A 12,981-nucleotide genomic window follows, 5' to 3' on the forward strand; every position below is an offset into this window, starting at 1 on the left:
CTTAGATTTGAAACCTGGTCTGACCTCTCTGAGCCTCAGTTTTCAGTAAAAATAGTAAAATAATGATATTTAACCCTTAGAGTTATCTTAAAGATTGTAGATCAAGTATGTAAAGCAATTAGTAGTAGACTAATGGACATTCCTTATAACAGAATGGCCAGCAAGGGAAGAATGATCCAACCCTGATCTTAATGTTGTAGTTTTATAGCAAACAGATAGTGTAAAATTTTTGTACTGAAAGGTCAGTGGCAGTAAGACAAGGTGTCCTGTCAATCAAGATTTTAAGAAGGATATTAAAATGTTTTAAAATTAAAAGAAAAAAGGTCCTGGCACAGTTAATAGTATTTTAGTAAGAGATTAAGCAAATATGGAAAACGCTGTGTTCTAAGCTTGCTTTTGTAGTAAAATTCTGTGAGGAGGCTGGGTGTGGAAGGGAAGATGGGGAGTGGGTGAGAGAGCCCTATGGTATCTGGGAGAGAACCATTCCATCAGGACCCATCAGGCCTCTGAGCAGAAATGATGGAGAATTTGTTAGTCCAACCGTCTAAGGTAATGAGTGTCACCAGCAAACTGAGAAGAGGACTAAAGGCTGTCTGCAAATTCCAAAGTCAGGAAACCGACTCTGAGGTGCCTGAGCTGGGCTTGCTGGCTGACATCACCAGGAAGCGCTGGTTAGTCCTCCCTCAGTGCTCTCCAGCTAAGTCTCTAGGCACTAACTAGTTCTAAGTTCCATGGCAGAGAGGATTATAAATTAACATAGCCCGCAAGCCAACTAGAGGATGTATTGAGCTGCCATTGTTGGTTGTTTTTTTAAAAAATTTATTTATTTTTGGCTGCATTGGGTCTTTGCTGCTGCACGCGGGTTTTCTCTAGTTGCTGAGAGCAGGGGCTAGTCTTCATTGTGGTGCACGGGCTTCTCACTGCGGTGGCTTCTCTTGTTGCGGAGCACGGGCTCTAGGCGTGCAGGCTTCAGTCATTGTGGCTCGCGGGCTCTAGAGCACAGGTTCAGTAGTTGTGGAGCATGGGCTTAGTTGCTCCACAGTGTGTGGGATCTTTCCGGACCAGGGCTTGAACCCATGTCCCCTGCATTGGCAGGCGGATTCTTAACCACTGCGCCACCAGGGAAACCCACCATTGTTGGTTTTTAATGGAAAGTAGCTCAACTCCTTTGTCCTGTGAAGGATCACTTGAGAGGCCCTCAGGATTAGGGAAATTCAGCATGACTGGGCAGTCACTGTCCTGGTATTAAGGTGAAATAAAACCTTTGTGACTTAACCGACTTTGCCCTCACTAAGATCCCTCGTATGCAAAGCTGAATGCCAGGAAGGAGGTAACACAATTTGCTTAAGTCCCAGGGCCTTCTCTGGGGAAAAAAAAAACTTGACAGTCCAGAATCTGCTCCCCGATAACTGAAATTAGAACTGTCAAGGACTTGATTAAGGACCAGTGGTAGGGAAGGGCAAGGAGGCTCCTAATATAAAACAGCCTTGAGTAAATCAGCAAGATTTTAAGTCAATGACCTGGGCTCAAGAGCAGGGCCTTAGGTTTTATCGGCTTTTACTACTAGCTGGGACCACTGGCTGTGCCAGGGAAGCCGTGGTGGATCGGAGGAGTGTAAACTGAAGACCAGCTCAAGCACAGGGCTCTCCTGTCCAAATGCAGCATCAAGGGAGGGGCGCTGCTTCCTGTGCAGAGAGCTGGGCCAGGGAGAGACCATCTCTACGGGACCAGTACCACCTGGAGGGACAGGGGAGGGCCATGCCTTCATCACTCCATGGGGCAGTGAGGAGTTCTGCTGGGCTGTGGGAGTCGCACAAGCCTCCCTTATGGATTGTGTAAAGCTGGAGACTCCTGGACAGCTCAGGGGTTGCTGCGGGGAGGGAAGTGGCCTGCTGGCTATTCTGGCAAGTTTGAGTGTTCAAGCCGAGTTTTAGCTTGACAGAAAATTAAAACATGTAACCATATAGGTGCCCAGAGTTTGAAAAGCACATCACACACCCTTTACAAGAGCTTTAAACCCTGTTTACGATTGTTTTACATTCCAGTGAGTAATTTCTTCAAATATGTAACTCCATCCCACTCCCTCTCCACCTCCACGGCCCCCACTTACCCTGCAGTATTACATACACTTTCCATCAGAGATAATTCTAAGGCCTGAACAGCCAGTTCATCAGGTGCCGTCATTCCTTTATGAAGATGCCAATTTAGCATAAGTGCCAGCTCTGTGTCTGGTTGGTGGTTTAATACATAACGCAGAGCATCTCCTATTGACAAACGCTTTAAGCCATATTCACTTGAAATTTTTTGGGCAACTGAAAAACATTAAAACTTTAAACTTATTCCGTTTCACAAATTCATCAGTTAATCTTAGTTTCAGACTCTGGTTAATTGACATCAACAGCAAGCTAATCTTCACATTCCTCAAAGAAATTTCAAAAATTAAAATTGCTACATCTTATTGAATTAATACTGTTCAAAGGTAGATCATTATTAGCCCTGCAGGTATGTGGCTGATGGGTCTGGTTAATGAGCCAACTCCATGAGGATTTTCTATAACCAAACCATTGAAGTGGTTTTTTTCCTTCTGCACGAGGTAGCAAAATTTTTGAGAGCTTTAAAAGGCATCCTATGTGTACTATTAATATTTGGCATTATGTCCAAAATAACAATTCAGTGCTCCTTGTGTCACTGGATTAAACCATTTCCCTATCTGTCCATTTACGGACTCCAGGCTGCAATCAGGATAGCCTACCCTATACAGTTAGGTGGCAGTTAATCCTTAGGAAGTAATTTTTAAAAATTATAATGGCATATCTGACATTTTAATAGTAATTTACAGCTTATGAGGTAATATTTCTTCTGTGACTTTTTTTTGATATTTTCAACTATTCCATCAAGTGCGTAGAGTGGGTATTGAAGTTCCAATTTTATAGATGAGAGAACTGCAGCCCACTGCAACGGAATAATTTGTCCAAGGGCACATAGATGTTGCCATTTGTTGAAAGAGGACTCAGGCTTGGCCTCTGCTTCTGCTAAGTGAGACCACAGATAATAGCTTCCAGTTACTGTTAAATGTGGGTGTGCTCTGAGAGGGTCTACAGACCCTGCTCCATCACGGTCTGGAGACAGCAGTGTGTAGAGGACACTGAGACTCAACTGGTCCCACGGGGAATACAGGTTAACTGCCCACCATTAGGGCCACCCGGGAGTGACTCCCCTGTGAGGGCCGCGGAAGGCTTCATCTCAGCTTTGCCACAAACGCGAGAGTCACACCTATTCTTCTTCTTTTTTTCACACCGATTATTCTTAAGCTATGAAAACAATTAAGCATTTACAATTTGACATTTTGTTTAAAGATTAACCTCTATTTCAACAAAAATCGAGGAATCAGATTGTCTAATCTACATTTTACTTCTTGCTGTGGTTGTAGGATCTTGAATGTCAATGTACAGCTTTCTTTGGGAAATATCATTATCTTTGTGAACTTTTAGAATACAACTATTAAGGACTCTTCATCGTGTTAAGACGTTTAAATGGGGGAAAACACACTTTTCATCTGAAGAGCTAAAACACAAAACTCCCTTTTATTATTTCTGGTGAAAATTAATCTTTGACCTCATCTCTCCCCTTCATTCTCTATGCCGTCAGTCATTAAGTCCTGTCATTTCCTTTTTAAATATCTCTGGTATCTGCCCTTTCCCACTTTATTATCATTGCGACCAACCACTGTTCATGTGGTCCTCATGCCACGTGTCATCTTGAAATACCACACTCACCTATTGTTGGACTATTGGCCTTAAAAAAAAAAGTCTCAAGATATAAAAAATTCAAACATTATAGTTTACCAAATGCCTTTTTCAGTAATGATTAAGATAATGGGTTTTCACTCTTTAACTTATTAATACAGTAGGTTATATTTATAAGATTTAAAATATTTTTATGCTAATAAGATCTTAATATAACTGTTATTTGACTATATTTATAAATAATATTCATTTGTAATTTCTTTTTTTGTATTATCTTTGTTAGGTTTTGATATCAGGGTCATGCTAATTTAAAAATGAATTTATATTTTTTATACCTTTCTAATTGTATAGACTATATTCTTTACTTTAAAAACAACTGAAAATAAATTGGTCAGTTTACTTTCTTTTCCCTTGCTCTGGAAAAGCTTATAAAAACACAGGAAGTATCTCTTGAATTTTTAATTCTTTGAAAGTTTGACATAATTTTCCTCCAAAACCATTTGATTCTGGGCTGTTTTGGAGTGGGGCTATATTTTTGAATGCCTTCTCCTCAATGGTTATTGGCCTATTTAGGTGTTCTGTCTCTTTTTGAGTCAGTTTTGATAGTTAGCTTCCTGGAAAAGTGGTCCTGGTCTTCAGGAGATTCTTTTATGCTTAAGGATAGTAAAGGCAAACACACCCTTACCTGTAGTTTTCCCAGATTTTGGAGGCCCCAGAAGTGCAATCCTAATGGGCATAGTAGGCTTAGGTTTGGGTTGGCGGATATATTTGATTGGGTTCTTCATAAATTTTTCTCTAGTTTCCTTACTAGATAAAAAATAAATATACTGACGATGGATTACAGGATGAAGTAGATTCTCTGAATTTTCAACTGGCTCGACTGTCTCTCCTTCACTTAGCTGCAATATATGCACAACTGAATTAATAAGTTAGCTTTATTTTAAACAGCATTTTCCCCAAATACACTTGAAAAAACAAATTTGTAAAATCTTTCTTATAAAACAAGAAAACTAATTATAACCAAATACTGATATTAAAAAACTGTAAAAAGAATGAATTATTTTATACTCATATGGAATAAATGTAGTTTTCTTAAATGTTTCAGTTTCTGACAATTATAGTTATTCTACTTCCTTTATAATATATTTAGCATATACTGAATGTTTCTGCCAAGGAGTGTAAAGGTGTTTGGATATATTCATGGGCCAATTTATCTTCACAGACAGGTCCATTCCTAAGGTGGCGTGATGGTACAGAAATGTGTCCTCCCAAAATCATGGTTTGAAGCCATAACCCTCAAAGTTACTGTATTTGGAGATAGGGCCTTTAAGGAGGTAACTAAGGTTAAATGAGGTTATAAGAATGGGGCTCTAATCTGAGGACTGGTGTCCTTATAAGAAGAGAAAAGAGACACCAGGAGTGCATGAGCACAGAGGAAAAGCACAGAGGACACAGTGAGAAGTGGCCATCTACAAGCCAGGAACAGAGACCTCACTAGAAAAACCATCCCTGCTGGTACCTTGATCTTGGACTTCCAGCCTCCAGAACAGTGAGAAAATACATTTCTGCTGTTTAAGCTACCCAGTCTGTGGTATTCCATTATGGCAGCATGAGTAGACTAATACAGGTCCTGGGTTATATATGGGAGTGTACTGGTAGGACAAATCCCACTAGCTTCTCTTCTATGTTTTTGTACAGACGAAATCCCACTCACACAAACATCAAGAGCATCCACAAAAGGGAAGAATACACCTAAAAGGCAGCCTAAGGTGTCGGTATGGAATGGAGAGGGAGGACTGGTCCCACGTCTTTGCATTGGTGATGATGACGACTGGGTAATTAAATGGATATCTTTTTATATCAGATGGCCAAGCATCAGCCATCCCTGGACTTGACAGAGTAGGTGGGAAACAGTATGGTAACATTGCCCCTCCCCCAGAACTACACCAGGATAGTTGTCACAGGTCAATGGTGTTGTCAGCATCATCATTCTTGGGCTGAAGTGATATTCATGGCTGGGAGTAAATGTTAGGGATAAGAAGAAACTCAGGGATGGGGTGGGAATGTCTGCTCTATTTCTTATACTTGGTAATAAAAGGAAAGCTGAAAGTTTAATGATTCCATTTCAGATTCACAAATTAAGTGTGAATTCTTACAATAGTTTCTGTTATTGCCCAAAATATCTAGCATGTATCTTTCTTCTCCATAGGTCAGAATACCCAAGGTGTCATCAAATCAGAAACATCAAGTGGTCAGGCACCCAGAAAGATTCCCAACAGCCCTGAAAAAATGATTTATATGCTTAAACCCTTCCCTATGACCATGCACTCATTTCTCCACAAGGCATCCTTATACAATCCTAATTACGTTTGAACGTGGGTCCTTAAATAGGGTTCTGACTTTGACTGCTTCTTCCCCTCTCTTGTCCATCTCAAAGAGAAGGTTAGGGTGTAACTATTTTTCAAAAGCTTTCTAGGTGATCCTAATACATGCTTAACTTTATCTGATCCTCTATGGAGGGAACTGTCATAATGTTTCTGTATTTCAGCATGATATTTGAAAAGGTTTCTCTTGACATCCTTATAGTTAAGCTAAAGAAGATATCACAATTAAGTAGAATTGAAACGGATTGTATCAACATCAACCAAGAAGGAGGTTTCAAGTAATATGCACATGGCTCCATTTTGGATCCCTTCCTCCAAAATACTTTTTATCAGTGACCAATACATGTTAATAACAACAACTTATATTAATTGAGCATTCACAATAAAACAAGCACTGTTGCAAGCACTTTACAATAATTAACTGATTTAGTAATTGTAACAATATCGTGAGGTAGGGACTATTCTTATTCCCATTGTGCAAATGGGAATGGCTCAGAGAGGTGAAGTAATTTGTCCAAGGTCACTCGGCTAGTAAGTGGTGGTTTTGAACTCAGGCAGTCTGGCTCGAGAGGCCATGGTCTTCTCCACTGTGCTACTTCACTGATGGAAATAAGAAGGTACACTGGTCGAGAGGGCAGGTCACCTTTACATGACATTCTTTAATTGTCTTTATAGCACTTAATACAACCTGACAAGAACCTATTTGTTTACTTATTTATTGCCTGTCCTCCCTCTCTAACCCAACTAGAATATAAGGCCCATGACAAAGGAACCTTGTCTGTTTTATTCACTGCTCTATTCTCAGGGACTGACACAGTGTCTGGCGTGTTCTTGATTAAGATTTGTTGAAAACCATCCCACATTTGAAGTTACTGAATTCCAATTACATTAAACATTTGTCCACACTGCATAAAAATACAGTGCTTAGAAATAAGTTTGTGATGAACATTAAAGGCACATTTTGTATGGTATCTCACACTTTCCAGAGAACTTTATATTCTTGCATTTGGTCACAGTGGCCTGATGGCAGTATTCTCCCATCTTAAAGGTGAGGAAGCAGAATTAAAGAGTTTAAAGGACTTGCCTAAAATTAGATAGCAAATTGTGTCAGAGCTCAGCTCACTAGATGTCTAGTTTGAAAATATTTCTACTACCATCTTCTTCTGCCACAGAGTTAAAACCAAGTTGGAACTGGATGATCTCTACAGAAATAGACGAAAGAAATTTAAACCCTTCAACTACTTTACTACTTCAGAAAGGCGAAACAACCACACATATTTTTATAGCTAGGTAAGAATACTATACAATGCTTACAATTTTTTGAACTTATCCATTGTCTTCTTAGATATACTTTAAAAAAAAAGAAATAAGAGAAAGAACATGGCTTTCAGATGCATTTGCTGACATTACCTTTACAGGGTCACAGTAGCCAAATGAGCTTATATACTTGTAGGTAAAGCTGAGCATTTTCTGGGCAAGGCGGGATGATATTGGATAACATTTCTCAAAAATGCTTGCACGATTCTCCACCAGTGGTTTCAGTTTCATATTCAATATGTATTGTACAATGTGGGTTTTCCGAGCTCCATTAATGAGAATTACTGGTATCAAAAACTTCTCAAATTCGTCCTAATGAAAAAAAATCATAAAACCAAATATTTTTAGTGGGAAGGAGGCTGGCAGTATTTAGTTACAGCACATGGACATTGCTAGTAACTGATTACTTCAGTCTAGAGAAAAAATATTTTTCAGCTTCCAAGTAACTGCCAGTTGGCAGCTAAAACTTTGACCCTATGTGGCTTCCATGTTGCCCTTGATTTATTAACTAGTTTTTATAATTGTACATGGTGCTGACGATAGGGACCTAACCCCTAAAAATATACATTTCTTTTGAAATGTTAAAAAGAAACCAAGGCATAAACCAAATCGCTTTTGTTTCATTCTCAAACGTCATTTTTTGAATTATGAAAAATGAAAAAGTAATAACCTGTATTATTTGTAGATTATTCATATCTGCTTCAAATTTTTCTCCCAGTTCACCTCTCAGGCGTTCAAGTGCATCAATTTCCTGCTCTTCATCTTCCTCACTCACCACTTCCTCATCTTCTGGAAATTCATCAAGGATGTCAATATCATCTTCCTCATCTTCAGGTTCTTCCTCGCTCATGTCTTCATCTTTTCTAACAGTCTAAGGATGAAAATATTCCCTTTTACTATACATATAAAATATGGAACAAATGACACTGCTAGCTAACCGTCTGGGGTATTTTGGAATAAGTGGGTATTGGTTAGTATGGCATGCAACATTCATCAGCCGAGATAGTAAAATTTCAAATATCTGGCACCCAAGATATTTAATGCCTTCAAGACTCTAACACCACAGTGATCCCATAAATAAATACCTAGACAAGATATTAACTGCTAATATTTAATGCTATAGTTGTCAGAACATTACATGTTTTTCATGGTCTTCAGTAACTATTTAATGCAACTCAAAGAGTATATAAAACACTCCCTAGCTGTGTTAGCTTGGACAAAACCAGTTTTCTCATCTGTAAAATAGGAATAAGGAAAGTACCTCCCTCACATGGTTGTTGGCAGTGCTAAAATAAGTTAATACATGCAAAGCCCTCAGAAGACTGTCTGGTACATGGTAAGCATGCAAATGATAGCTGTTATTCCTATTATTATGCTGTTATAGTTATTATTGTCATTTTGTATAAAGCACTGTTCTAATAGAATAGTACACGCCCTGAGGAGGCTGCAGCTTATCTGAGGAAACCAGAATAACACATAAATGATTATTGAAGACCACGACAGGATACTGATACTAAGTGGTGTTGTGTAGGCTCGAAGTGCTACAGTTCAGTTTGCGTAACACTGAACCCTGTCCTACTGATCCTCCTGCACTGCCTCTATGCACGTCGCCCTGAAGTATCCCTTGTCCCAGGTGGAGCACTGCCTTCTGGTCGGAAACCTGGGAGTTATCTTGACTGCTTGCTCTCCATTATTGCATATCCAGTTTCTAAGAACAGGAATTCTAAATAATACTTAAGGCTCTCTCCTCCTTTTTAGTCCTGCTCTACTGTTTGCCCTCTCATTACCTCTTGCCTGCACACTTCTGATTAGCTCGCTATTTCCTGATCTTTCCAACTGATTAGACCCTGGTTCCTTTAAAGGCGCCTGGAGCTGGGATTTGGACTTGCTGGCGCCGGGAGGAAGATGAGAGGACAAAGGGCCCTTCCCTGTTCTGCGCCCAGGCTCCTCTTTCCCCGGAAGGAGTTTGGCGTTGGAACTATGTTCTCAGTTCTTATTCTTTTTTATTTGAATTTTGAAGCCATTTGGTTCTCTTACGACTTTTTCCTTTTTCTTATATTTTGACAATTTTTTAGTTTGAGATTTGATTTGCTAACGACCATTGGAGGTATGGTGGGATGAGTCTACACTACAAGCTGCAGACATCTTAGTTTCAGATGAACTTTTGCTCACCTCTCCAGCTCTCTATTTAATAGCTCTTCCAACTTGTTAATTTAAAAAATTAAACTATATAAGTTTAACAAGAAACTTTCAATTAATTTAAATGCTATACTGTAGTTTCCATGAACTTTGTTTTGCTCTCTGGTTTTTCATACCATCCTGTTTTTGTTTTATGGATACAAGTTCTTGAATTATTTAAGGCAAATTGGAATTTTTAAAATGTTTAATATATTTCCTGTATTGTGTATTTGTTTTGGAGTCAATTATTCTGTTTGTTCATCTTGGTTCTTCTTTGTATTGATAATTTCAAATATATGGCAATCCTTGGTTGTCTATTCATTTTTATGAATGAAGGACTAAACTGATTAATTCAGGGCAACTGTAAGCTCTGCGTATGTGAGCAGGACAGGTTGTATCATGCTTCCATTTAAGATGTGAGGATGAGAAGAGGCAGGCAGGCTGGATCTTGTCCCAGACGATGAAGAGCACCAAGCAACATTCTGTGGCACCTAGCATTTTCTAGACAGATTATTTAATTACTTTAGAAATTATTTACTTTTTTCTTCATGGGGACAAATGTCACTGTTACATGAGGAGCTGGTGGGATCAACCTTAAATAATTTTTCTGCAATTTACCCTCTTGGAGTTTCTACATAATCAAATTATGTGCAAATGTTAAATTTTGTTCTTACTTTTCAATATGTATGCTGTTTCTTTTTCTGATCACGTTGCTGTGGCTAGTTCCTTTAAAATTTTTAAAAGGTTAATAGGCTAAAAATCTTCATAGAAGACCATCTGAGAGACCCACAGGTTAATTCTTTTTAGGGAAAAAGGTTTTAGTTTTCTGTAAATGGCATTTTGGTCCTCTGGAACAGTGCTGCTTTTTTCCTTATATCTAGTATCTTTAGGTCTTTACGTTAGGAGGTACATGTTCTAAAATTCATGGTCTCAGAGATCTGCCTCCAGTGTGAAGGAATAAGTTCATTTAGCCTCTAGCAGATAATAACCATAAGCCATGGACAACACACACACAAATACACACACATTTTTTTCCCCTCTCTCTTGCTCCAGAGGGCTTCTGGAGAGTGAACAAAGGCAGATTTTGTAGATTAGTCAAAATTTGGAGGGAGTGATTGGCTTAGGGTCAGTTCTCTTATTTTGTGCATTTGCACAGAGGGCAGCCTCCATTAGAGTGGTGGTGGCAGAGGGGGACTAAAACTCTGATAGAAAGCTCTGTCTTTTGTCGCCTACAAACTGGCACTTGCCCTCTACCTCTACAAGAATTAAATTATGAGCTGCTGCAGCTGCTGACCTTCAACAGCCCTGGAAAGAAGTTCAGGATGGATCAGAAATGAGGCACTCTGTGCTCTAGAAAAAACTGGCAGAACAGGTCTTCAGATAGTTAGATATTTTCAGGAGATGATTTTATGAGCCCAATTCTTGCATCTCCTCATATCTAGAAAAGTGATAAAATCCTTCACAGCTATTCCTGGCATTCTCCTGCATGTGGCTACGCTACACTTGGTAAAACGTACCCAGGCACCAGAAAAGGAGCTAGTGTACAGGACGAGGGCAAAGATTCTGGAGCTAGGGGTAAGAGTAGAAGCAAGGCCTCCAAGGAATTGGGAGGTATGTATTGTAAATCTGTATGAAGCCACTGGTTTATAGAATATTCTTCAGTCATATTTGGAGACTAAAATTCCACATGATGGCGACATTTTCCTATAAAATTAATGGAAGTAGTCACCTTGAGACTTTGAAGTGATTTCTAATGTTAAAAGTATTTTATTTGTTGCTAAAACGTCAGACAGTAAAGGCAATAATGTTAAGGCTGAGAAAACAAACCTGGGAAGGGCTTTATCTACATATGGTTCCCTAACTGCTTGGGAAAAAGGTGAGTCAAGAAACTGCATATTTCTGTACAGAGAGGCAAATGATGAGAAGACCCCTGGTTCTGTGCATGAAAGCAAGCTCCAAGGTCCATGTGGAGTCAGGATGGATTCAACTCAGGTTGTCAACATTAACTGATTATAACAATTGCACTAAGTGATCCTTGAGATGCTGCACTGTGTTTAGTCTTTCCTTGTCTGAGGCAGTAGCAGGACATATAAAATTCCCATCAAAAAAGTTTAAAAAAAATATGCAGTTTTAATCTCAGAAAATCTCATTAAAAATCTCAGGAACTCTCATAAAAAATCTCAGGAATTGTCTTCCAAAAGTCAGTTTGTATAAATTAATTGTGGGAGATACATAGCCAATTTTTATAAAAGATTAAGTCTCAGAAGACCTAACTTACAAAATCTTATTTTGTTTATAAGATAGAATATTTCATCTGAGTTGCTTGGCTGTAGCATTTGGGTCAGCTAGGTCAACTGGGGACTAGCTCCTCTCTAAACAAAACAAAATCCATGATCTTCAAGGTTTATCTTTTCAAAAAATCAGCAGATGGAAAAGAGGAGCTGTATTGAACATCCTGCACAGTATGTGACTCTGAGCATCTACAGGCTCTGCCCCATTCCATTCTTTATCTCAAGGTAATCAGCACAACTTCACAGGCTCTCTGTCTAGACCTTATTCCCAAGCTCCCAGCCTATCTCCCTGTAGCATGAGCTGAAGTGTGAAAAGCACAAATGAAAATCCACAAGAAGCATAGTTTAATGTAGTATTATTATATTTTGTATTAGATTATTTAAACATCTTATTTAAACATCTTGGTTTTCTTTCTTTTAAAAATGTTCGTTTTTCTGATTATAAAAGCTCATTGTACACAGTTGTAGAATACCAAAAAGTGTAAAGAAAATAAAAATGATATATAATCTCAGAACTTGTACATAAACTCTATATCTCCATCAAGACTTGAATGCATCTTTTTGATGCTCAACATCACTAATTATTAGAGAAATGCAAATCAAAACTACAATGAGGGCTTCCCTGGTGGCGCAGTGGTTGAGAATCCGCCTGCCGATGCAGGGGACACGGGTTCGTGCCCCGGTCTGGGAAGATCCCACATGCCGCGGAGCGGCTGGGCCCGCGAGCCATGGCCGCTGAGCCTGCGCATCCGGAGCCTGCGCTCCGCAACGGGAGAGGCCACAACAGTGAGAGGCCCGCGTACCACAAAAAAAAAAAAAAAAAAAAAAAAAACTACAATGAGGTATCACTTCACATGGGTCAAAATGGCCATTTTCAAAAAGTCTTCAAACAATAAATACTGGAGAGGGTGTGGAGAAAAGGGAACACTCCTACACTGTTTGTGGGAGTGTAAATTAATTCAGCCACTATGGAGGAGAGTATGGCGTTTCCTTAAAAACACTAAAAATAGAGCTACCTTATGATCCAGCAATCCCACTCCAGGGCATATTTATGGAGAAATCCAT

At 39.2% G+C, this 12,981-nt stretch overlaps 1 protein-coding gene and 1 long non-coding RNA gene across 8 annotated transcripts in view; one reads left to right on the forward strand and one right to left on the reverse strand.

Annotated features, from left to right (window-relative positions):
• The window catches only part of LOC136792451 (uncharacterized), a 33,051-nt gene extending 20,624 nt beyond the window's left edge, over positions 1-12,427 (forward strand). For 3 of the 7 annotated variants that reach the window (XR_010836250.1, XR_010836253.1, XR_010836252.1), the window contains 3 exons: positions 5,445-5,581; positions 7,303-7,420; positions 8,166-10,320. This is a non-coding gene — a long non-coding RNA (uncharacterized lncRNA). Of the gene's footprint in view, positions 1-5,444; positions 5,582-7,302; positions 7,421-8,165 lie in introns of all 7 variants that reach the window. The other 4 variants (XR_010836255.1, XR_010836251.1, XR_010836249.1 and 1 more) reach the window with 4 other exon arrangements.
• The window catches only part of AK9 (adenylate kinase 9), a 116,515-nt gene that overhangs the window by 10,384 nt on the left and 93,150 nt on the right, over positions 1-12,981 (reverse strand). Inside the window, exons 27-30 of the mRNA XM_059083187.2 lie at positions 8,118-8,318; positions 7,541-7,759; positions 4,432-4,645; positions 2,111-2,312 (exon numbers count right to left, since the gene is read on the reverse strand). Coding sequence (XP_058939170.1) covers positions 2,111-2,312; positions 4,432-4,645; positions 7,541-7,759; positions 8,118-8,318 — 836 coding nt within the window. The remainder of the gene's footprint in view (positions 1-2,110; positions 2,313-4,431; positions 4,646-7,540; positions 7,760-8,117; positions 8,319-12,981) is intronic.

The sequence above is a fragment of the Kogia breviceps genome, chromosome 13, assembly GCF_026419965.1.
Source record: "Kogia breviceps isolate mKogBre1 chromosome 13, mKogBre1 haplotype 1, whole genome shotgun sequence".
Lineage (NCBI taxonomy): Eukaryota > Metazoa > Chordata > Mammalia > Artiodactyla > Physeteridae > Kogia > Kogia breviceps.